We start from the raw sequence: 27,326 nt of genomic DNA on the forward strand, positions 1-27,326 counted from the left end.
TTTACAGTATTCCTTTTATTTAGCTAAATCATCAGCATTGGAGCTATTCTTGGTCGACAGATACATTTTCCTTTTTGTCTTACAGGAAACCTTTATTCCTTGTGTAAACTATGGTTTTATTACAGACTTCTGTTTAATTTGAGTAACTTTGAGAGGAAAACTGTTTCCAAACATGGTACTGCCATTCTTCATGAATGTGTTATATTTTTCATTCATGTCACGAGCACTATAAACATCTCTCCAGTTCATATCTTTGAGCAGTTTTCTAAAACACCCAATTTTTGGTTGATTGACTACTCTCCTGTACTCAGATTTTGCAGTCTTGATAATCTCCTTAGAATTTACATCTAAAACAAGGAGCTGTGTGAATGTTGACATCCTATGAGACAGGCTATGGGAGATGGGCATTGGAGGTACTGCTTATGACCTAATAAATTGTTATATGAGCAATAGAAAACAGTTTGTTCTGCTTAAAATGGAAAGTGGTCTCTACAAATCAGAGATCACTTCCATAAAATATGGCATGCTTCAGGGCTCAGTGTCAGGCCCCCTTCTGTTCTTGATCTATCTAATCATATTAAATACTGTACTATAAATTCCAAAGTTGTTCTGTATGCTGATGACATGCCCATTGTGGGTAAAAAGGAATCATGTAATGAACAAGAGGCCGAATGTAATAATGTGATAAAAGAAATTGTTCAGTTTTTTAATGAAAGCCACTTGAACTACAGTATTGAAATTTTGGGGGCAACAACCAAAGCTAATCTAAATAAGCTACTCATTCTTCAAAAAAGGGGTATGAGAATAATCTGTGGAGCAAAATATAGGGAATCTTGTCACAACTTGTTTCCAAAAACAAAGGTGTTAACTGTTATAAACACATACATTCTAAAAGTCATATTGCTTGTGAAAAGACTACACCCAAACACTTATTCAGATTTCCACCAGTACAATACTATTTTAAAGAAATATTTTACATTGGCAGCCACAGAACAGCACTTTACAAAAAGGGGCCTCAGTACTCATGTATAAAATTGGCTAATGCACTGCCTAGTGCAGTCATGGCTCTTCCTACAATTAAACTGAAACATCAACTTAAGAAATTTTTAGTGAAACACCCTTTCTACACATTAGATGAGTACCATACTTATATGAAGAACAACAAATGCTTTGTGAAATTATGTGAATAGAAATCAGTAAACATCTTATTGTAATTTTGTTGTAAATTAATGACGTATTCAGAAGAATGTATTTTGTGTATTGTACAAATAACTTTAATCATTACTGTTTCTTTGTATATGTGCAGTGTACCATTTGATGTTGAATAAAGCTATTATTATTATTATTATTATTATTATTATTAAACAACACAGACCCATAAAGGGGTCTTTATATTCTTCTGCTGCTTGAGTTCTGAGTGCTTTTAATGATAAACATTCTGTCTCTGGTCTTTTTGTGGAGCTGACTGAAGCCTTTGACTTAGCCCTTTACTCTCTGCTACTTGAGAAATGAGTTTTTTGGCATTAGAGACAATGACAATGTGTGGTTTCAGTCATATCTCACTAACAGGAGGCAGGTGGTGAATTCTTAAACAAATACAGTATTAAAGTTCTGTTCAGTGAACTATGTTAATTTATGGTGTCCCTTAAGATTCAGTTCTAAGGCACTTACTTTCCTCTTATTTGTCAATTACCTGCCTCTGAATCCTCCTAACACCTTACTCATATTGTCTGCACGTCACACAAATCTCCTATTCCAAACTCCATCTCTTTAGGTTTTTAAGATATAATAACATCAGGTTCTATCAACAGGTGAAGTTTCTGGATACACAAAAACAGTTACTAAAGAAAAGCAAAACTGCCCGTATGCTTTTCAGTGTGTCTGTAAATCAACATACCTATATGATGGCCATACAGATTTATGATGGAACAAGAGGTCAATGACATTACATTTCTTGGGATATGGTTAGAAAATAACTTACAATGGAATATTCACAGAGAAAATATGCTAAAGAAATTGAGGAGTATAGAGTATGGTTTTTTGACTTTCTAGTCAGTCCTGTGATATCTCAACCCTTTTTCTTTAGTATACTCAATTCCCTCTTATAGGCTCCCATTTTGGGCATCAGTCTCCAATCAAATTTTTGTGATGCAGAAAAGGCCCTTAAAGATAGTGAAGCAGGAGTCTTTGCATATATCCACTAAGCCTATATTCAGAGATTTGAAAATATTCCCAGTTCCCTGCATTTATATCTTAGAAACAGTGACTTTTGTTAAAAAGAATTTGCATTTTTTTGAGACCAGCAAATCTGTTCATGATGTAAACCTTGCTCTAGTGCAAACATTTGCCTTAATAATCAAAGATTAACATCTACGAGCAGTAAAAACCTAACCACACAGTTCAAGCTTTTTCAGAATAATACAGACACTGTCACAGTTTTAACGCATGGACTATTGGTGTTACACTAGTTCCACAGTTCAGTTGATGCATTGTTGTTATTCTAAATTGATACAGACTTCCTGTCTGAAAATCAGCCATGGACTGACTGTCTCAGGACCAAAAATCAGGCCTTTATATATCCTCACAATAATAGGCACTGAAACTATACATTGTTCAATGTTTAATTTACAGGAATTACAAATAAAACATAACTCATTTAATTAACTGAATATATAGAAGAATTCTCTCTTTTTAAGAGTTCCTTCTACCACACAGGGTAGGTTGAATTATTTGTTTAAATAATGAAATTAACAGAGATAGTTAGGCAAACAATGCTTTTGACAAACCTGGTACTTATTTTGGAATTAGTTAAGGGCTAGCTATGCTAACATGTTTTCAAATGGAACCAAATAAACACAAAGTATCCTAGTAGTTATTCTTCCAAATGCTTATAACTAGTACAGAATTTATATCCGTTTAAAAGTCAACAATAGCATTTAAGTCATGAAGCAATTACTGATTTCACCCTATAACAAAAGTATTAACTATGAATGGTCAAAATAAATTATGAAATTAATTACCCACACAAAACTAAGCACATAATTAGACCTAGTGCTATATTTCTTAAGACTGAGGGCCAACCTTTCTCTTTTATGAAAATGTAGATTTTTACTCAGGCATTTTAATGGTAATTAGGAAAAAATGAAAATAAAATGAATTTAAGGAGGCAATGGCAAAACAAAAGAGGAAGTAAAGAGATATCAGCTTGCTTCATCACAAGTTCTGCAATAAATTTCAGCCAGTAATATGAAATACTCTGTTCAAGAATCACGAAAAGAGGAGGTATACTTGGAAAAGGCCAGGAGATATGGGGAGATTTCAGTTAGATTACATCGTGGTCAGACAGAGATTCCAAAATATGATATTGAATAAGGCATACCTAGGAGCAGATATGGACTTTGCAGTGACTTCCAGAGTATACATGGAGATGTAAATATAGGCCAATATAAATATCATAGACAGTTTTCTATTCTGTGACACATGACTACAATAGCTTTAAGATTGATCATATGCACATAAGTGTATTGTACATCTATATTACCTCTTAAGTTAAAATATTTTCAGTATTTTGATTTATTTTGCATCAGTGAGGGCTATTTCACTGAGGATCCGTTGAAGGGGCGTTAACACATGTCATTTTTATAAATATGTATTATGTATTATTATTTTATTATATGTTCTACATCTTTTAAGACCACCTCACTATGGATATGTGGAACAGAAAGAGTATCTAATCTAATCTCAAGAATCACATCATTGGTATCCATTTTCTTTTTTAATGGAATTCTTTAAGGGGCCACAAGCATCTGTACATATGCTGCCACAAGTTTTGGAAATCTCTGTAGTGGACATACAACAATTCATTGGTACCAACATAATGGGTCTCCCACCCATACCACACCGATAATCACAGACTACTTAAGAAAACATTTAGATATGATCATATTAGTTATTCATGAAACAAAAAAATTGTCCTCATGCTCACCAGAATTAGCACCTCTAGGATTTTACCATAAGGGAAAATTAAAATGTGAGGTCTATAGGGAATCTCCTAAAGATAAAACTTTCCATATAACACAGGCCTGTGCTGAAATAAGTCCAGATTAAACTCTACGTTTAGTAGTGCCTGGAATCACTATATAGCATGTACAGGGTGTTTCAAAAATGACCGGAATATTTGAAACAGCAATACAAACTAAACGAGCAGCAATGGAAATACACCGTTTGTTGCAATATGCTTGGGACAACAGTACATTTTCAGGCAGACAAACTTTCGAAATTACAGTAGTTACTATTGTCAACAACAAATGGTGCTGTGGTCTGGGAAACTCTATAGTACAATATTTTCCACATATCTACCACGTGTAGCAATAATATGGCGTTGTCTCTGAATGAAATTACCCGAAACCTTTGATAACGTGTCTGGCGGAATGGCTTCACATGCAGATGAGATGTACTGCTTCAGCTGTTCAATTGTTTCTGGATTCTGGCGGTACACCTGGTCTTTCAAGTGTCCCCACAGAAAGAAGTCACAGGGGTTCATGTCTGGCGAATAGGGAGGCCAATCCACACCGCCTCCTGTATGTTTCGGATAGCCCAAACCAATCACACGATCATCGAAATATTCATTCAGGAAATTAAAGACATCGGCCATGCGATGTGGCCGGGCACCATCTTGCATAAACCACGAGGTGTTTGCAGTGTCGTCTAAGGCAGTTTGTACCACCACAAATTCACGAAGTATGTCCAGATAGCGTGATGCAGTAATCGTTTCGGATCTGATAGATGGGCCAATGATTCCTTTGGAAGAAATGGCAGCCCAGACCAGTACTTTTTGAGGATGCAGGGACAATGGGACTACAACATGGGGCTTTTCGGTTCCCCATATGCGCCAGTTCTGTTTATTGATGAAGCCGTCCAGGTAAAAATAAGCTTCGTCAGTAAACCAAATGCTGCCCACATGCATATCGCCGTCATCAATCCTGTGCACTATATCGTTAGCGAATGTCTCTCATGCAGCCATGGTAGCAGTGCTGAGGGGTTGCCGCGTTTGAATTTTGTATGGATAGAGGTGTAAACTCTGGCGCATGAGACAATACGTGGACGTTGGCGTCATTTGGACCGCAGCTGCAACATGGCGAATGGAAACCCGAGGCCGCTGTTGGATCACCTACTGCACTAGCTGTGCGTTGCCCTCTGTGGTTGCCGTACGCAGTCGACCTACCTTACCAGCATGTTCATCCGTCACGTTCCCAGTCCGTTGAAATTTTTCAAACAGATCCTTTATTGTATCGTTTTTCGGTCCTTTGGTTACATTAAACCTCCGTTGAAAACTTCGTCTTTTTGCAACAACACTGTGTTCTAAGCTGTGGAATTCCAACACCAGAAAAATCCTCTGTTCTAAGGAATAAACCATGTTGTCCACAACACACTTGCACATTGTGAACAGCACACGCTTACAGCAGAAAGACGACGTACAGAATGGCGCACCCACAGACTGCATTGTCTTCTATATCTTTCACATCACTTGCAGCGCCATCTGTTGTTGAAAATTGTAACTACTGTAATTTCGAAAGTTTGTCCGCCTGAAAATGCACTGTTGTGCCAAGCATATTGCAACAAACAGTGTATTACTATCGCTGCTCGTTTAGTTTTTATTGCCGTTTCAAATATACCAGTCATTTTTGAAAGACCCTGTATCAATGTTCAAGGGCAATATTTTTAACAATAGAAATGACAGTTGTTACAAAAAACATGCGAACTTCACCTGAGTCATGTTTTGGCTTACTTTTAGTACATTGGACCAGATGTTTTTGGGACCTCTTCTCAAGAAACTAGAACGATGATTTGTGGCACTATTCTCTTGTTACTACTTGATCATGTCCCACACTTAACATCTAACTGAACGCCTTTCAAAGGCTCCTTCCAATGTCATAAAAAGTATATAATCCAGTTTAAAGAAAACAAAGTCAGCCCCATAATTGCGCAGCTATAAACATTAAAAATTACTTGCATTTTTCAGAAAATTTGCCACATTTTTCACTGTAACTTTGTGTAAATGGGATTTCAATATATCTACCCATTCTGTATTGTATGGCCTGTCTTATTTGCCTCACCTTGCATGGTACAATATCTCTAACACAGTACATACTGGTACATTAAGTGACCAATACTATTAGTGATCAAACTTCAATTTCTTTACCAGACAATAAATTACATATTCATTATATGCACATGCACACATACAGCAAAAATGAAACAACATTAGCACTTACAGATGATTTTTAAGATGCCTTTTCAATTCTCTAATCCATAGGAGTAGAGTGTGTGGCTGGCTGTATCAAATCCCTTGCTGAGATCCACAAGCATAGTGTTAACAAATACTCTCATTTCAAATGAGAATTTCACTTTTAACAAACTGGGCCTCGAAACTATACTCTGAGTACTAAGAACGTTATTTATAGAGGGATTATCAAAGATTTTGAATGCATGTAGTCAACGACTGTTTTAAAGAATGGTCACTAGTTACTAGGATGTGACTTTCCACCTTTCTTGTGCAGAGATAACATTTTTAAAGATAGAGGGAAACAACTACTACTTTCATTTTGAACCATTTTTAAAAACTGTATGTATGAATTTCTTTGCAGTGTGTCAATACAATCAAATCTTCACATTTTTCTTGCCACATAATATCACAGTATGGGCATGACGTTTTGAAAAGGCTGCATAAAACAGATGGCAAAGCCACTGTTCAGCTATCATGGAATGACAACTGTGAGATTTAAATGCTGCAGCCGATATCTATATGAGGAGACAGACTGTGACAAATCAGCACTTTGCCATAACATGGAAAGAGAGAGTAGCATTTTCAAAACTTTGTACTCACATTGCAATATTATGAGGCAAGAAAACAGTAAAGGTTTAATTATATATTTAAGAAATGTTATCTAATTATTTATTACAACTTACAGGTGTTATTACAATGTCTCTTCATTTTTAGGGTATCTTTGTTAGTTATTCAACATTTTTGTATGAGATACCTAATCATTTATTACAAGTTAGACAGTTCTTACAATGTATCTTCATTTTGACAGTGTCTTTGTGAGTTATTCAATGTTTTAGTACGAGATAATTGTAGACAAACATACAACTATAATCTTGTGATTTGGTTATGAGCAGAACACACTTTTCTAAATCATGAAAGTGTGACCAGACTCTTTTGGACCTGAATTAACAAGCAAGTAACTGATACTGTTGTGGAAAACCTGAATGTTTTAACTCAAGGATGGAGCAAATGTAATATTAGGTGAAATATGAGAAATCTTTTTCATCTGATTTCATTTATAAACATCTTTTTATATGAGTGCCAAACCTCTATGGCACTTTTGTGGTGAATGTAAAAAAGTTAGACCTGTTGCTTCAGTTAGAAACTGATGAGCCTCAAGCACAGGCACAACAAACTTTCATTAGAATATTGAGCAAGAATGTAGGGAAGTCAGCAAGTAGAAAGCAAGTTTTTTGTTGGGTAGCCTTGATGCCAGAGGTACAGGCCAACTTCTGCAGGATGAATTAGGATCAGAATAACAGGTCAACTTAGCACTTGTCTGGGTCAGGTGACAGAGGATTTAGCTTCACTCTGTAAAGACTTTACCAAGAAAGACTCCATGGTTATTGTAGGTAGGCCAGCCAACAGTATTGACAGATATCCTTGATACAATGTAGAGTGTGATCTGGTAAAGATTGCATCAGCATCAAGGCATACAAGTGGGGAGTTTGTGTTTGTTCTGATATGCCATGACTGACCTCATTTGAACTCTTCTGTCAGGAGAGTTAATTTGGAGTTGGAACAGCTGTTTGGGGCAGGTGCAGGGTCACATATTGGTGTCACATATTAATGCTTTAAAACAAGTGTTCAGTGCATAGTGCTGTGGAATGTGGAAAAAAACGCAAATTGGGGTTCATAAGAAGAAGAAGAACACCAAAAATGCAACAGGAGCGTAATATATAAGAAATTGTCCACGCAACCTGCCACTGATGATGCCTTGCAGAAAATAAAGGCGAAATGCATATCGCACTAAAATTGTGTTTTATTCAGTTGATGTCAGATGGTCCATAAGTAAAAATTATCAATATACTGTAATAATTCATTAGTTTGCCTAGAGCAGCATATAAAAGCATGTGCAACCAAATTAGAATTCCATAATAAACTATTCTTGGTAGTAAGTGTATACCAACCAATAATATTAATCTGTTCATAAATCACTTTGAAACTGTACTGGCCTATCTAGAAACAAAAAAGAAGGAATTAGTGGTTGCTGGTGATTTTGATGTAGATTTTCTTGAAACCTCTTCCAGTAAGAACTTACTGCCGTCAGTAGCATTGTCATTCAACTTGATTAGTTAACTTTCCAACTAAAGTAGCTAAAGGCTCAAAGACAGCCATTAATAATATATTTACAGAAATTTCTAATGCAAAAGACCATGACATGCAGTTCCTTTTGATAAATGTTAATTTTGATCGGAATGTAAAACCCACTGCATCTGAGTTCAAGAGGGCAGTCAGTAAGCCAAAAATTGATTGTTTCAGAAAACTTCTCAGAGGCATGGATTGGTGTGAAGTGTACAATGCTCACAGCATGAATTTGTCCTTAACTTATTTGAAACTGTTTTCCCCCAAAACTAGCCCACATTAGACCAAATTCTATGAAAAAAACCATGAGTTACTCAAGGAATAAAGGTATCCTGTAAGACAAAAAGGGAATTATATCTATCAGTCAGGAAAAAATCTAATGTAAATGCTGCAGATCATTACAAAACATACTGCAAAATATTGAAGATAGTAATATGTACATCAAAGCAAATAAATTATCAGAAAAAGACAGTCACATCAGATAGCAAAATAAAGACAATATGGGATATAGTGAAAGAAAAGACTGGCAGAACCAGAGATGACAAGGAGCACAGAGATTTGAAAGTAAATGATACGTGGTTAACAGATGTGTGCAATATTGCTGAATTTTTCAATAAGCACCTCAATGCTGTTAATGAAAAGATGGGGTTGTCAGATTCAGTAGATGCTGCCATGGAATATCTCAGACCAATCGCTACAAGTAATTACAATAATAAGAGTATGACCCTCACAATACCAGTAGAAGTAATGCCCACCATAAAATGCTTAAAATCAAAAACATTCTAGTGGCTGTGAACAAAACTGATTAAACAGTGTGCCTCTGACTGTAGTGTCATTTAAGTTATTTATGTAACCAGTCTTTTTATCAGTGGAACACTTCCTAAATGGTTGAAATATGCAGAAGTTAAGCTACTGTGTAGGAAAGGAAATAAAGAAATAACATCAAACCCCTGTCTAATTTTGCTTTTGCCTACATTCTCAAAAATTTTAGAAAATATAATATACAGTCATCTTCTTAACCATCTGACCATAGATAAAATATCGTCCAAGTCACAATTCAGATTCCTAAAGGGTTCCAATATTGAGAAGGCTCTCTACACACACTGTGTGAATGTACTTAATTCATTAGCCAATAAATTACAGGCTACTGGTATATTTTGTGATCTGTCAAAGGTATTTGACTGTGTGAACCACAATATCCTTTTAAGTAAATTAGAATACTATGGTGTAACAGGAAATGTTGCAAAATAGTTCAAATCCTATATCTCTGACAGAATACAAAGGGTGTCAATAGGAAAGAGACTTGTATTAAGCTATCAGGCACCATTCAGCTGGGAACAAATAACATGTGGCGTCCCTTAGGTTCCCACTTAGGACTCATATATTTTTGTGTATATCTACAACCTTTCATCAGTAACATTACCAGATGTTAAGTTTGTTTTCTCTATAGATGATACAAACATTTCAATAAGTAGTAACTCAAGTACAGTCTCAGAAAGGTCAGCTAATGAAATTTTCATGGACATTAATAAATGTTTCTCTATCACTGAACCTTGAAAAAACAAGTGTATACCAAAAAGGTAATGACAAGCAGATAGAAGAAGTTGACAGTGTTAAATTCTTGGGATTACAGCTTGACAATAACTTTAACTGGGAGAAGTATACCACTGGACTGCTGAAGCACCTAAGCAAATCTCTATTTGCTATGCAAATGTTGTCAGACGTAAGTGATATAAAAAATAAATGAACTAGCATGCTATGCTTACTTTCATTTCATAATGTCATGTGTGTTTATTTTCTGGGGTAAGCCAAGCCAAGCTAAAGTCTTCTGGGACCATAAACAAGCAATATGAATTATTTGTGGTGCAAACTCAAGCACATACTGCAGAGGGCTGTTTAAGGAACTGGGGATACTAAAATACTGCTTCACAGTATATTTATTCTTTAATGAAAGTTGTCATTACAAGTATATATTTTTTCAAACCAACAGCTCAGTTCATGGAATCAATACTAGAAACAATAATAACTTTCACGATGATTTAAAGTCTGTTACTGTGGTTCAGAAAGGTGTCCACTGGAGAGCAACACACTTTTTCAATAACATGCCAGCAGCCATAAAAAGTTTATCTAATAATGAAGTTCAGTTTGAGAAGATGGTTCAAATGGCTCTGAGCACTATCGGACTTAACATCTATGGTCATCAGTCCCCTAGAACTTAGAACTACTTAAACCTAACTAACCTAAGGATGGCACACAACAGTTTGAGAAGAGTCTAAAGGATTTATTGGTGGCCATCTCCTTCTACTCCATTAGTGAATTTCTTAGCAGAACCAGCTGAAGTGTGTATGTTATTAATAATATCATGTAATGTGAATATTTTGTACAATCTGTAAAATTTTTTTGCAGTAATGCAGTCATATATTATTTGATGATGCATGGTTACAATAGCCTAAGTATTGTCATATGCACCTAAGTGTATTGAAAGCTCAATATTTTGTGATAATTTTTATATCCTTTTAAATGTAAATATTATTAGTCTTTTTTCTGTTCTTATTTTGTGTGTATTTATTGTGTAGTCTTGTTTTCTGGCACATTCCACATCCCAGAGGATATCCTCACTATGAATCAACTGGAATGAAAAGTACATCTCCAAACAAAAAATATTGTGTCATCTATTCTGTAGTTTTTCCTTCACAGTGTCTTTAAGATTCTGAGCCAAGATGAAGTTTACAGCTTTTTGCACAGAGCTCTATGCAATCCAGAAGCAGTGGAATGATTGAGATATGATTGGCAGAACATTTGAATCATTTTCTCTAATTCCATAAATGGACTTCAGAAGACGTACCTAGCAGATAAAATGCTAAAACATATTTGTCTCATTCACATGCTTGAAGGCTCATAATTATGGGTTTCAGTGAACACAATTCATAAGCAAATGGAAGAATAAAATACCCTCTTCACATTTTATAATGGCAAGAAAAGTAAGCGGCATTCTACTGATTAGTAATCAACCACAATCTCATGTATGGTGTTTCAGCAAAGCTCACAATTTGCAGACTTTGGTTTTTTGGTAGAATACTGGGAAAGCACAATCTGTCTACAAAGGAGATTGCTTGTAAATCACTCATGTGGCCAGTTCTAGAATATTGCTGAAGTGTACCAAAAGAAATTAACACAGGATATTGAATGTATACATAGAAGGTCAGCATGAATGGTTACAGGTTTGTCTGATCTGGGGAAGAGTGTCACAAAGATGCCAAACAAAGTTAACTGGGAGACATTTGAAGATAGATGCAAATTATCCTGAGAAAGTCTGTTAATAAGGTTTCAAGAACTGGTTTTAAATGATGACTCTAAGAATATTCTATAGAACCCTACACACTGCTCACATAGTGATCGTGAAGATAAGATTAGAATAATTACTTCTCACACAGAGGCATTCAAACAATCATTCTTCACACACTCCATATATGAATGGAACAGGAAGAAATCCTAATAACTGGTACAATGAGACTATTCTATGTCACAAACCTCATGGTGGTATTCAGAATATAGAAGTAAATTTAGGTGTAGATTGTCCCCAGAGCTGCTCATGGTCCTTTGGTTCTGAGTTCAGTTGAAGGATTGAACCAGGGACTTCGAAGGTTCTGTGACAAGTTAGGCTTGACTTCCTCATCTTACACCTTGAGGTTGAGAACTGTAGGGTCCCCCCTAAATGAATCAAGTGTACACTACACATCAGAGGCTGCTACTCAGGTAGCTGACTGTGTGTGGGGTGCACACAAGGGTTTTTTAGATTTGGTGACTCTCCATCCAGTCCGGATAATGAAAGCTGTAGGAAACCCAGAAGTATCAGTGTAAGACTGATAGAAATCACTCCTACAGGAAAGAGTATTAAAATTCTAACAGTAAACTACTAAAGCCTTTGCAACAAAGTGCCAAGGTTTGAAGTGCTCATGAAAAGCAGTGAAGCTCACATAATATGAGGTAAAGAAAGCTGGCTGAAACCTGAAATTGATACCAGTCAGATTTTTGGGGAAAATTTAAGTGTATATTGAAAGAATAGGCAAAAGGGAAATGAACGTGGTCGATTTTCCACAGTAGACAAGAAACTCAAATCCACTGAGATAGAAATTGAAGCTGCATATGAGATCGTTTGGACAAGGTAGGCATAAATTGATAATTGGATCCTTCTATCAGCCACCAGACTCATCTTCTGATGTGCCCAAAAAACCTTAAGAGAAAACCTCATTTCACTTATATGTAACTTCCCCAGTCATACTGTAACCATTAGTGGAGACTTAAATCATCCAACAATTAACTGGGAAAATTACAGTTTCGTTATTGGTGGGTGTGAGAAGGCATCCTGTGCAACACTGCTAAATGTCTACCTATAACAATAGTTAGGAACCCCACTCATGATGGAAATATATTGGATGTAATGGCAACAAAAATAGACCTGACCTCTTTGAGAATGTCCACACTGAAACTGGTAGCAGTGACCATGACACAGTTGTGACAACAATGATTACTAAAGTGCAAAGGACAACTAAAATTAGCAGAAATATGCATACATTCAGTAAACTAATAAAAATATCAATAGTCCCACATCTCAGTGAGGAACTTGAACCTTACACCACAGGGCTGGAGAATGTAAGGCAACTGTGGCCCAGGTATAAAAGAATATTTGACCATGCACAGGACAGACATAATGGGAGAGACCTCCATGATATACAGTCACTGTAAAGAAGCTTCTCAAGAAACAGAGATTACTGCATAACAGGTGTGAAACAAAGTGTAGGGTTATAGAAAGAGAGAGATGCTGAATGAAACACATTTTGCTGTCAAGAGACTAATGCATGATTCCTTCAATGACTACCATAGCAGAATACTGTTGTTGTTGTTGTTGCGGTCTTCAGTCCTGAGACTGGTTTGATGCAGCTCTCCATGCTACTCTATGCTGTGCAAGCTTCTTCATCTCCCAGTACCTACTGCAACCTACATCCTCCTGAATCTGCTTAGTGTATTCATCTCTTGGTCTCCCTCTACGATTTTTACCCTACACGCTGCCCTCCAATACCAAATTGGTGATCCCTTGATGCCTCAGAACATGTCCTACCAACCGATCCCTTCTTCTGGTCATGTTGTGCCACAAACTTCTCTTCTTCCCAATCCTATTCAATATCTCCTCAATAGTTATGTGATCTACCCATCTAATCTTCAGCATTCTTCTGTAGCACCACATTTTGAAAGCTTCTATTCTCTTCTTGTCCAAACTATTTATCATCCATGTTTCACTTCCATACATGGCTACACTCCATACAAATACTTTCAGAAATGACTTCCTGACACTTAAATCTATACTCGATGTTAACAAATTTCTCTTCTCCTGAAACGCTTTCCTTGCCATTGCCAGTCTACATTTTATATCCTCTCTACTTCGACCATCATCAGTTATTTTGCTCACCAAATAGCAAAACTCCTTTACTACTTTCAGTGTCTCATTTCCTAATCTAATTCACTCAGCATCACCTAACTTAATTCTACTACATTCCATTATCCTCGTTTTGCTTTTGTTGATGTTCATCTTATATCCTCCTTTCAAGACACTGTCCGTTCCATTCAACTGCTCTTCCACGTCCTTTGCTGTCTCTGACAGAATTACAATGTCATCGGCAAACCTCAAAGTTTTTATTTCTTCTCCAGGGATTTTAATACCTACTCCAAATTGTTCTTTTGTTTCCTTTACTGCTTACTCAATATACAGATTGAATAACATCGGGGAGAGGCTACAACCCTGTCTTACTCCCTTCCCGACCACTGCTTCCCTTTCATGTCCCTCAACTCTTATAACTGCCATCTCGTTTCTGTACAAATTGTAAATAGCCTTTTGCTCCCTGTATTTTACCCCTGCCACCTTTAGAATTTGAAAGAGAGTATTCCAGTCAACATTGTCAAAAGCTTTCTCTAAGTCTACAAATGCTAGAAATGTACGTTTGCCTTTCCTTAATCTTTCTTCTAAGATAAGTCGTAGGGTCAGTATTGCCTCAGGTGTTCCAGTGTTTCTACAGAATCCAAACTGATCTTCCCTGAGGTCAGCTTCTACTAGTTTTTCCATTCGTCTGTAAAGAATTCGTGTTAGTATTTTGCAGCTGTGGCTTATTAAACTGATTGTTTGGTAATTTTCACATCTGTCAACATCTGCTTTCTTTGGGATTGGAATTATTATATTCTTCTTGAAGTTTGAGGGTATTTCGCCTGTTTCAAACATCTTGCTCACCAGATGGTATAGTTTTGTCAGGACTAGCTCTGCCAAGGCTGTCAGTAGTTCCAATGGAATCTTGTCTACTCCAGGGGCCTTGTTTCGACTCAGGTCTTTCAGTGCTTTGTCAAACTCTTCATGCAATATCATATCTCCCATTTCATCTTCATCTACATCTTCTTCCATTTCCATAATATTGTCCTCAAGTGCATCACCCTTGTATAGACCCTCTATACACTCCTTCCACCTTTCTGCTTTCCCTTCTTTGCTTAGAACTGGGTTTCCATCTGAACTCTTGATGTTCATACAAGTGGTTCTCTTTTCTCCAAAGGTCTCTTTAATTTTCCTGTAGGCTGTATCTATCTTACCCCTAGTGAGATAAGCCTCTACATCCTTACATTTGTCCTCTAGCCATCCCTGCTTAGCCATTTTGCACTTCGTGTTGATCTCATTTTTGAGACGTTTAAAATCCCCTTTTGCCTGCTTCATTTACTGCATTTTTATATTTTCTCCTTTCATCAATTAAATTCAATATCTCTTCTGTTACCCAACGATTTCTACTAGCCCTCATCTTTTTGCCTACTTGATCCTCTGCTTCCTTCACTACTTCATCCCTCAAAGTTAGCCATTCTTCTTCTACTGTATTTCTTTCCCCCATTCCTGTCAATTGTTCCTTTATGCTCTCCCTGAAACTCTGTACAACCTCTGGTTCTTTCAGTTTATCCAGGTCCCATCTCCGTAAATTCCCACCTTTTTGCAATTTATTCAGTTTTAATCTACTGTTAATAACCAATAGATTGTGGTCAGAGTCCACATCTGCCCCTGGAAATGTCTTACAATTTAAAACCTGGTTCCTAAATCTCTGTCTTACCATTATATAATCTATCTGATACCTTTTAGTATCTCCAGGGTTCTTCCATGTATACAACTTTCTTTCGTGATTCTTAAACCAAGTGTTAGCTATGATTAAGTTGTGCTCTGTGCAAAATTCTACCAGGCGGCATCCTCTTTCATTGCTTAGCCCCAATCCATATTCTCCTACTATGTTTCCTTCTCTCCCTTTTCCTACACTCGAATTCCAGTCACCCATGACTATTAAATTTTCGTCTCCCTTACTATCTGAATAATTTCTTTTATTTCATCATACATTTCTTCAATTTCTTCGTCATCTGCAGAGCTAGTTGGTATATAAACTTGTACTACTGTAATAGGCATGGGCCGTTTTGGTTATTATTACAAGGCCAGATCAGTCAATCGTCCAGACTGTTGCCCTTGCAACTACTGAAAAGGCTGCTGCCCCTCTTCAGAATATTGTGAAATGATATTTCACTGAAGCAAAGGTAGTGTCCACATCCTAGTGAATGAGGCAGAACTCAAATTGAGGGTAGCAAACCAAAAGCTCAAATCTTAACTTCATTTTCAAATGTTCCTTTACAAATGAAAACTCAGGATTATTCCCATAACTTAATCCCTGTATGACCAAAATATGAATGAAATAAGTTTTAGTGTTAGCAGTGTTGAGAAACAGCTGAAATTGTTAAAATTGAACAAAGCTCCAGGGCTCAATGGAATCCCTGTCAGATTCTACACTGAAGTTGTGGCTGAGTTGGTCTCTCTTCTAATTATAATCTATCATAGATCCCTTGAATAAAAAACAATGTCCAGTTCTTGGAAAAAAAGCACAGGTCACATCTGTCTACAAGAAGGATGGTAGAAGTGATCCACAAAACTACTGTTCAGTATCCTTTACTTCTATTCATTATAGAATATTAGAAAATATTCTGAGCTCAAACATAATGATGTATCTTGAACAGAATGACCTCCTCAATGCCAACCAGTATGGGTTTGAAAAACATTGGTCAAGTGAAATCCTATTTGCACTTTTCTCACAAGACACACTGAAAGCTTTGGATCATGGTTGTCAGATAATTGCAGTATTTCTTGATTTCTGAAAAGCATTTGACTCAGTGCCACACTTACACTTGTTGCCCAAAGTGTAATTGTATGAGGTATCAAGTGAAATTTGTGACTGGATTGAGGGCTTTATGGTAAGGAGGATTCAGGATGAGATTTTCACTCTGCAGTGGAGTGTGCGCTGATATGAAACTTCCTGGCAGATTAAAACTGTGTGCCGGACCGAGACTTGAACTTGGGACTTTGCCTTTTGCGAGAAAGTGCTCTACCACTGAGCTACCCAAGCATGACTCACACTCCATCCTCACAACCTTACTTCTGCCAGTATCTCGTCTCTTACCTTCCAAACTTTACAGAAACTCTCCAGCGAACCTTGCAGAACTAGCACGCCTGAAAGAAAGGATACTGTGGAGACATGGCTTAGCCACAGCCTGGGAGATGTTTTCAGAATGAGATTTTCGCTCTGCAGTGGAGTGTACACTGAAATGAAACTTCCTGGCAGATTGAAACTGTGTGCCAGACCTAGACCTGAACTCGGGCCATTGCCTTTCGTGGGCAAGTGGTAGAGAACATGCCCATGAAAGGCAAAGGTTCTGAGTTTGAGTCTCAGTCCAGCACACAGTTTTGATCTACCAAGAAGTTTCAGGATGCAGGATGTTATCTTGGATGGAGAATCGTCATCAGATATAGAAGTAACTTAAGCTGTGCTGCAGGGTAGCGAGTTTGGCCCCTAGCTGTTCATGTTGTGTATTAATGGCCTTGCACACAATATTAATAGCAACCTCAGATTTTTTGCAGACAATGCAGTTATCCATAATGAACTACTATCTGAAAGAAGCTGCACACATATTCAGTCAGATATTGATAAGATTTCAAAGTTAAGCCAAGATTGACAATTTGCTTTAAATGTTCAGGAATGTAAACACACTTCACAAACCGAAAAAATGTAGAATCCTGTGATAATGATATCAATGGGTGACTGTTGTAATTAGCCAAATCATAGAGGTACCTGGGTGTAACACTTTGTAGGGATATGAAATGGAATGATTACATACACTCACTCCTGGGTAAAGCAAATGGTTGACTTTGATTTATTAATAGAATCCTGGAGAAGTGCAATCCCTCTACAAAGGAGATCGCTTACAAATCACTTGTATGACTGGTTCTAGAGTACTGTTCTAGTGTGTGGGACCCATACCAAAAGGACTAACAGGAGTTATTGAACGTATACAGAGAAGGACAGCATAAATGGTCACAGTTTTGTTTCATCTGTGGGAGAGAAACTGAACTGGTAGACTCTTGAAGATAGACATAAACTGTCTAAAGAAAGTCTATTAACAAAGTTTCAAGAACCAGCATTAAATGGTGACTCTAGAAATATACTACAATTCTGTAAGTGTTGCTCACATAGGAATCATGAGGATAAGATTAGGATAATTACTGCACAACAGAGGCATTCAATGAATCATTCTTCCCATGCTACATAGGTGAGTGGAATAGGAAGAAACACTAATAATTATTACAGTGGGATGTATCCTCTGCCATGCACCTCGCAGTGGTTTGCAGAATAGAGACATAGATGTAGATGTTTGTATACAGGGCAATGAGTTGGTTGACATGGCAGTGAGGAGTGCCTATACTGATAACAGTGTGCTCCTATGAACTGCCCCCTTGGTTTCTATTACTTCATTTTTAACACAAAAGTCACATATGACTGGGAGAGCTGGATGCATAAAGCAACAAACAGTTTAAGCCAAGAGTTCTGTCAAGGTCACACAGATGGAAATAAGTGGCTTTGATGTGATTGAGCATTGGACACTGCACTTTGTTACAAGGTCAATTTGTGTGGTAAGAAAAACCTACAGTGTGCTGTACTTGTGATGTATGAGTGAAGATGTGCCACATTTTGATTTAATGAATTTAGTAGTAAGAAATAGGGAAATGTTTGAAGGTTTTGTTTATTGTCAAGAGCTCAACTTAAGTGTTGGATATTTTAATATTTTACAGTGGATGGGCCATTCTTTTATTGCAAGTGATTTTCATCCCTCCCATAAGAGATAATAACTTTTCTCTGTACTTGTCATTTTCTGCAAATAAAACATTTGTATACAAGTGATTTTCTATCTGTGGGCAACATGGTCAGACAGATAATTAACATATTACGTTTTCTGAATATAACTTTCTGATAATCCAGTTTGATGTTCACTTTCAGTTTTTCATAAATGGGGTTGTTTTACAGAGAAACCATCAGAGATAGGACTTGTACCTGATGTTGGGAAGGTTGGAGGATGTGAATCTGATACAACTGCGGGAGGCAGTAATGGCTGTAGTGGAATGATGAGCTCAAGCCCACATGAATCAGTCTGCTTGCCCACACCAATGCGTGTGTCATTGGGACGCAGGCAAGATATTAGTCCATATGCAACTTTCCAGGTCCCCAATTCCATGGGGAGTGAAGGTGCAGTGGAAGGTGTCCCACTCACTATGGACCATTGCTCTCAGGGTCAGCCTCTGGAAGGAGTCAATGTTGACATATACAAGGTAATAAACAGTATCTTTGGAGTGATGTGTGCTATAATAAAACAAATTTGGTTGCCAAATTCCAACGAATTATGCAATGAGTATAGCTTTCCCTTTGTTAGTGTAAGTTCATTCTATTCTTATACTTAGGATTATATGTCTGAAAGCTGACGCAGTCCCTCAGCCACATACTCCCGACGATCAAGTACCACAGTCGTGGAACCCTTGTCAGCCGGAAGAATGATGATGGATCGGTCAGCTTTCAGATCACGGATAGCCTGGGATTGGCTGTGGTGATGTTGGGAGTAGGATTAAGGTTTTTCAAGAAAGATTGAGAGGCAAGGCTGGAAGTGAGAAATTCCTGGAAGGTTTGGAGAGGGTGATTTTGAGGAAGAGGAGGTGGGTCCCGCTGTGATGGAGGACGGAACTGTTGCAGGCAGGGTTCAATTTGGATAGTGTCTTGGGGAGTTGGATCATTAGGAGTGGGATCAGGATTGTTTTTCTTCGTGGCAAAGTGATATTTCCAGCAGAGACTACGAGTGTAGGACAGTAAATCCTTGACAAGGGCAGTTTGGTTGAACCTGGGAGTGGGGCTGAAGGTGAGGCCTTTGGATAGGACAGAGGTTTCGGATTGGGAGAGGGGTTTGGAGGAAAGGTTAACTACTGAATTGGGGTGTTGTGGTTCCAGATTGTGTTGACTAGAATTTTGAGGTGTTGGGGGCAGTGGAGCTGGAAGTGGGAGATTGAGTAGATGGGAGAGACTGGATCTGTGTGCAATGAGAGGAGGTTGAGGTTTGTTGGAAAGGTTGTGGAGGGTGAGTGAGTTGCCTTTCCGGAGGTGGGAAACCAGGAGATTGGATAGTTTTTTGAGGTGGAGGGTGGCATGTTGTTCTAATTTGCGGTTGGCCTGTAGGAGGATGCTATGTACAGCCGGTGTGGATGTGGGAGAGGAAAGATTGAGGACTTTGATTTGGGATAGGAGTTGACGGGTGTGTTCATTGGCCGAGTCGATGTATAGGTGAAGGATTAGGCGGGTGAGGGCTATGGATTGTGCTGTTTGGAACTGGTATAAGGACTGATGGAAAGAAGGATTGCAGCCAGAGATGGGAACTTTAAGTGTGAGGCCTTTGGGAGTAATGCCAAATGTCAGACAAGCCTGAGTAAATAAAATATGGGAGCGTAATCTGGCTAGGGTGAAGGCATGTTTGCGGAGGGAATGTAAATAAAATTTAATGGGGTCGTTGTAGGGATGTTGTGAGGTTGACATGGTATTGGTAGGTGGAAAGGGTATATGAGGTTAAAGTGAAAGTAAAGAGAGATTTATATAGGGAGAGATAAAGGTGTGAAAAAATGTTGGTTTGAGATGTGCTATGTTGATCATGTGCTGAACTTAGGTTGGTGAACAACAATGGGTGCAAAGGTTGGGTAGTTATTTTGTCTCCAGATCACGTTAAAGGGTGGGGAAATTCAAGAAAATTTCGAGAAATTCAAGAAAATTTCGACAAAAAAAAATTTTTTTCGAAAAAAGTTTCGAAAAAATAATTTGCGAAAAAATAAAATTCGAAAAAAATTTTTGAATAAAATCTCGAAGAATATGTGTGTAAATGTATTCAAAGGACTGGTTATGTACTGGCAGGTTATGATAATGAGGCTAACAATTGTTTGATGAAGAAATAATAACGTGTAAACCTGTGGGAAGCGGTTCCACGACTGTGGTACTTGATCGTCGGGAGTATGTGGCTGAGGGACTGCGTCAGCTTTCAGACATATAATCCTTTAACCCATGTGGAAGTTTCTTTCTGTTTTATTTACATATTCTTATACTTACTTATACTTTTTAACTCTGTTTTGTTATATAGCATTGGGTAACTAACTTGATCTAAAAGGAAATTTCAGTACCATATTTCATCATTGAAGAAACATTACCATGTGACAAACTTCTCCAATTTTTCTGATTTTGGTCAGATGATGTAATTGACTCATTGCAGCTGCTGTTACTGTGGAAACTGCCAATTTTCAACTCTTTGCAGTGAATATGAAGCTCAAAGAAAACCATGTATGTGCAAAAGTATGGAATACTATGTAACAGAAATGTCGTACATTCTGTGATGTTATTTGTGGAAGATGCTGTTGCCTGTAGGGAGGTTGTAACATCAGAAGACTATAGCATAATCCAAGAAGACTGACAAAGGATTGACAATAGATGCAGTGCTTGGCATCTGTCAGTCATTCTCATAAACATATCCCCCTTTCATACACTAATTCCAAGTGACCAATGATTTCCTTCTTATTGTAAAGATTATCTTGTGGAACCATTTCCATCAGCTGAGACTCGAGAATTGCTTTCAGGTATGGAGAGCTAAATAACAGGGGATAAAAATGTGCTATGGCTGTGTGCCCTTTTGCATTTTCATGGAAAATCAACACAGAGTCAGTTATACAATACTGTTTCTTCAATGATGATTTGTAGTTTGTGAATACACATTATTTCTACACCATTTTTGTTCATCTCTAAATATCTTAAATATAATACTTTAATATTTGTTTTTATTTGATTGGAATATAATGGCTTTCCACCTTACCTATACCAGTAACATACTGTTTAATGATATCACTAAGTGATGTTACAACATTAAAAATTAATCTGTCAAATTGCATTTTTATTTTCATTATTTGAATTTTGAAGTACAATTCACTTTTAACCATAAATAAATGCTACATTAAGATTTTTACTAAAGTGCTGGATGTGAATGTGTCTGCTTTTACTTGAAAGTGAAATTTCTCAGGAAGAGGAAAACCATTTTTAAAGTTATTCCAGGACAATAATGATTGAATGCAGCCTTTTACATTACTTTCTTCCTCAAATAAATAATTTTGCTAAAACACTGACCAGAAACAGGCACATAGATTTATTATTAAATGCCTAAAACTAACCTCATTCAAAAGTTATGCTTTCTGATTGGCATTTCCTCTTAAGAATGCTGACAAGAGAGTGCTGCAGAGAAAAAAACAAACCAATATTTAAGCAAATGACTCTTACCTAATACTTGGACACCACCTTCCTTGAGAGAAACTAACCTTAGAACCTCTTCCCTTCACCTGAAGTCTTCTTCAGTCTGCAATTGACCTGTGGAAGCCCAATTGGCAGAACATTGAAAGTGGACACCATCATGACAATTTTTTCTCTGTAAGAACAACCAGATATGGCTGCTATTGTAGTTAGTGTTTACTCTGGGGATTGAAATACAATATGAGAAATGGGATTTCTGTATAAAGTCAATGGCTATGTGACTTTGGAGAAAAGGCACTATCACACACATATCAGTACATTTCATCCTGTATCCAGAGCGGTTCTGTGATTTAGAAAAATAACACATTATGGTAAATTTTAACCTATGGCTATTTGTTGTTTCTCTTTATTTTGTTTCTGGATTTTTGTAGTTGGTTCCAGTAATGTTTATTATTTTTTACAACCTGTCTTGTAATGTTTACATTTGGTATTTTCAAAAAATTCTCTCATTTTTAATAAATTCCATTCTGCTATTTAACTTTTTGATATTCACAGACTAGCTTTCACCATCATCCTGTTATCAACTGACCTAAGATGGTTCCACAATAACTGTAATTGTGTGTGCTACAGGTAAATAACGTGAATGCTCAGAATCAATTTGATGATGGCTTACAAGCTTCCACAGTGAAGTCTCAAGAGCCCCTGGTTTGAAATAACATGTTTTCACACTCTGCTTCACTCTGAGTGTATTCATTATGACTGTAGTATGAGGGATGTAGCACTGTTGTCATCAAGATAATCATTATCCCAACTGATGGGGGTATGCAGTAACATCTCTTACAAAAGGCAGACTGTCAAATCACAAGAAATAGTCTGTATGCCAACAACTAAATCATCTCAACAAAAAATAAGCATTAATATATACTGGAGATTCTGAAAACTTAATTTGTGTCTGACAGAAAATATCTACATAACATATTCTGCAGAATTGTCAGGAAGAAAAACAAAACCAACTGCTACAATTTGCTAGAACTTTTTTCATATCATCATTATCTTCTTCTCCTTCTTCTGTCGCACTACTCCAATCCATTGTGAATCATCACCTCTTACACAGTTTTCTGCCAAGTAATCTGATTTTCTGCTAATTCTTTCAAATTCCAACATATCATTGTTTGCAGGTCTTTTTCAGCACCATCAACCCACATTATTTTTGGGTGATTTTACTCTCACCAACTTCTGGAATGTTTAGTTAAGCTCTTCTTTGGCACCTCTTTACCATCTATACATGGGCTCCTATCTGTTTTAATGAGTTTGCTATTTTTCTGATTGGTGAATTTTTACAGGTAGCATAAAGTCCATTTTTACGCCATTCTCCAATTTCCACCTTCATAATGTGAATCTATTATTCCGCTGAGCATCTTCCTCTCAAAGCCACCCAATATGTAGGTGTTTTCCTTATTGTTAGTGGCCAAGTTTCTGAGGTGTATGTGGACACTGATCCTACAAGTGTTTTATATGCTATTTAGTCTTGTGAGATAAAACTCTTCAAGAAAGTACTTTCATTGTACCAAAATTGGTTCCATTAGCTATAACTATAGTTGAATAGGCATAAGTTGATCCATGACAGTTGCAGTGGGATGAGACAGCAGTTTTGTGAGCCTACCTCAAATAATAACATGAAGCGATTTTGCAAATATCTCTATGGCAGTGCCACAGAGCTGTTACAACTCTGCAAACAGCTACTGTTTTCACCTGCAGCTATTGGGCATTCCACAGTTGACAGACAGCAACAGCTCTGTGAGCTGTCAGGGATCTTCTAATGCTGTCTCGGCTATATTCATTTATAATTTTGTAAAAGCTATTATTATTTTCAGTTATGGTCTGCCCCAGGTGTTTTAAACTGCTCAATCCTCTTAAATTCACAGTTACGTGTAGTTTTTCATATTAGCATGTTTCCCACATGTACTCTTCTACAAGCCTCTGATTCACTCATAGTCAATCCCCTGCCTTAGTACAAAGAAGATCTTCTCTAGTCCCCTCTGAGATCTTGTAACAGCACCTCATGATGTAAGCTAACACTGCAGTGATTTATAGGTTATCTGACTACATGTTCTCTCATCACATTTTTCAGTGTTACAAAGGGAAGAAAACAGCCTAGTTCATCCTCATACAGGACATCACTGTAAATATTCAGTGGTTTGGACTTTATTCCTAAAACCACTACTTTGCTTCACATGATGTTGATTGTCATCTTCACCAACTATCATTAGGTAGTAAAGGACTTTTTTTTTACTTACAGGAATCCAAGTTAACTTGGTGAACCTGACTCTTTCTGAATAATTATGAGGAGAGAGTAAAAGGAAGATATCTCATATCTTTTACCCCAAGTTTAAGAAGAAGGGGACCAGATAGTTTTTACAGATTGTCAAAGAATATGATTCCTTTTTTTCCACTGTTTTGGATTTAATTATCTTCTCAGGCCAACATCACCATTTTTATGAAATGTTGTTCCCACTTTCCACTAATCTGTTTTAGTGAATATACTGAGAATTTTTTTTTCTGGCACTCTTGTTCATTGGTTGTTTCAGAGCAGCATCATTTGTTAATTCCTTTCTCCACTCTCATGAATTATCTTCATTCCAGCATCTTTCCCTAACACATAGCTTTTTTTTCTTTTTTTTACTTGTGATAGACTATAAATAAAAGACAAGTTCATAGAAAACAGTTATTTTAGTATCAAAAGTTTTGTACACTTATAGTTACTTTTCAACATAATCATCAAAAAGATTGAGACATTTATCGTACCTGTGGACAAGATTTGCAATATCCTCTTCAAAAGATGTTGCTGTCAATGATTTCAAATGAGCATTGATGTTGCTTTGAAGATCTTCATTGGTTTGAAAGTGCTGCCCTCCTAGCCACATCTTCAGTTCATGAAAAAAGTGAAAGTCACTGTGTGTCAGGGTTCCTGAAGTCAGCAATCCTCTTCATTTGTTTTGAATGGCTCTCCGCAAACATTGTAAAGTTTCACAACAAGCAGCTTCATTGATAATGGCTCCAGGCTGCATAAGCTCTAAAAGCAACACCCCTTTTTGGTCCAAAAACTCGTTCAACAAGGTCAGCTATAATGACAGACTTGTGTCCTTGGCCCCATTCATCATGCACATCATTTTGGCCATCTTTAAACTTTCAGCACCATTCATGCACAACACCATCAGGCATGAAGTTATCACCATACATTCGGCTCATTCTCCGATGAATTTCTGCTGCACTATTCCCTTCTGCTTGCACTTGGTGGGAGCAACAATGGCGGCAGCCATATTTACATGGCTGTACTACAATACAGACTGATGCCTTGAGGTCGGCAATGGCAGAGTGTGTAGTGCAAGAGTTGTGCAGTAGCCTACAGTGCATGTCCACTTTCTGACATTTGCATAGCTTCTGTACTAAGTGATTGGACGTTGGAGGGGAAAAAAAGGGCCCTTGTGTATCATCATATCCATAAATACACCACTAAATATTATTTTTGTCTTCTTTTTCAGTATGGCAGCAGTGCAGATTCTGTCTACACAAAAATTTGTAAAACATCACAGTATGATGATGATGCTGTGGACTGGATCCCACTTCACAGTTTGTACAAATCCCACAGGTACTGACATTAAACTGTTTTGCGGCAAGCAGGCCTCTGTCTTCCAAACCATTTCCTCCAATTTGTGACATTTGCATACAAACAAATGAGGAGGAGTTTATGGATTTAATGGTCTACAATACATTCAAGTGCCTTTTTCTAAAATTTTGTGAGTACAGTTTTCAAGTTGCCAGTCAAAAGAAAATATTTCCTCTGCTACACCTTAAGTGCCCACTGTGTACAAGTGCTTGAGGCTTCTGCACCCTCAATGTTATGCAGTACACTGAAGCACAATAACTGGAAGAATAATGTGAGAAACATATACATACAAAGGCTTAAAAATATGTGTCAATTTCTCAGTGTTCCCTTCCATTTGTATGGCATACATTTCACAATAAATGCATGTGGAATAGCTGGAAAATCCCTTTGCAATATTTGTTGCATCATTGTTGTGACTATATAATACTACTCATTACTGTATAAATTTTTATAATTGATTGTAGCAGTATTTGTGTCACTGAGTTTTTCAAGAAGTTCTGTGCAGATGTATACAAGATAATATACCAAAATACTGCAATCCACAAGTATTTATTTTGGACATATTACATAAATACTTCCGTAAGTGTACTTAAACGGGGTAAATAATCAAACATCATTAACGTTTTAAGTTTTGAATGCAACAGTGTTAACCATGTTGTCATGAATGACGTCATGCTCACAGGAAGTTAACAGGTATGCTGACATTTAGAACCGGCCATACAGTCGCAGTGATTAAAAACAATAAGTAAAATATGTGAATTGAAGATTGCATCTATGGTATTGTTTGTCAAGTATTTGACATAAGAAATGCTCTTCTGTTTTGTAAACTTGTTACATGATGTATGTCTGTTTATCTCACCAGATAATACTTTGAAGCTTCTTGTACTTCTTGAAAATTCAAACAACAACAGATGGAAGTAACTTTTAACCAGATTATTGCAGTCTCATAAAATTTTGTTGGAAATATAAGCTATAAAATGTTTGCATCTTGATATATTTATTGTCAATGAAAGAGAAAGAAATTAAATTATTTTGAACAGAATTAACCTCTACAAAAAGTTATTTATCATACAATCCTGATGTACTTGTTGTAACCAGAAAAATAAAATGATTGTTGTATACTGTGTTGATTATATCTAATGTGTATCAAAGTGAATGAAACTTGATATTTTTAAGGAATGAGAACAGAAGCTCAGAATCATATTACATCCTCTAGGGTACCTTGAATATTCTTAAACAAATTTCTCAGCTATACTGTTATTGTAGAAATGGTTTTTGGATGAGATGTTGGATGTAATGGTGCAATCCCTCTGACATTCCATCAGCACAACTGGCTGACATCTTCAAGTATGATGAACACAATGCTGAGCTGTCACTGAAGCTTCCTACTTTTATTTTATTTTATTTTTTTGAGTCATCAGTCTTCTGACTGGTTTGATGCAGCCTGTGATCAATTCCTCTCCTGTGTCAACCTCTTCATCTCAGAGTAGCACTTGCAACCTACAACTCCTACTTAAGCCAGTCTGAACAGCAAATGTGCAAG

General features: G+C 37.1%; 1 protein-coding gene across 1 annotated transcript in view; it reads left to right on the forward strand.

Annotated features, from left to right (window-relative positions):
* The window catches only part of LOC126335917 (Down syndrome cell adhesion molecule-like protein Dscam2), a 935,428-nt gene extending 908,603 nt beyond the window's left edge, over positions 1-26,825 (forward strand). Inside the window, exons 30-31 of the mRNA XM_049999390.1 lie at positions 18,826-19,127; positions 25,659-26,825. Coding sequence (XP_049855347.1) covers positions 18,826-19,127; positions 25,659-25,772 — 416 coding nt within the window. The 3' untranslated portion in view covers positions 25,773-26,825. The remainder of the gene's footprint in view (positions 1-18,825; positions 19,128-25,658) is intronic.
* The last annotated feature ends 501 nt before the right edge of the window (positions 26,826-27,326 follow it).

This window comes from Schistocerca gregaria, chromosome 2 (assembly GCF_023897955.1).
Source record: "Schistocerca gregaria isolate iqSchGreg1 chromosome 2, iqSchGreg1.2, whole genome shotgun sequence".
Classification (NCBI taxonomy): domain Eukaryota; kingdom Metazoa; phylum Arthropoda; class Insecta; order Orthoptera; family Acrididae; genus Schistocerca; species Schistocerca gregaria.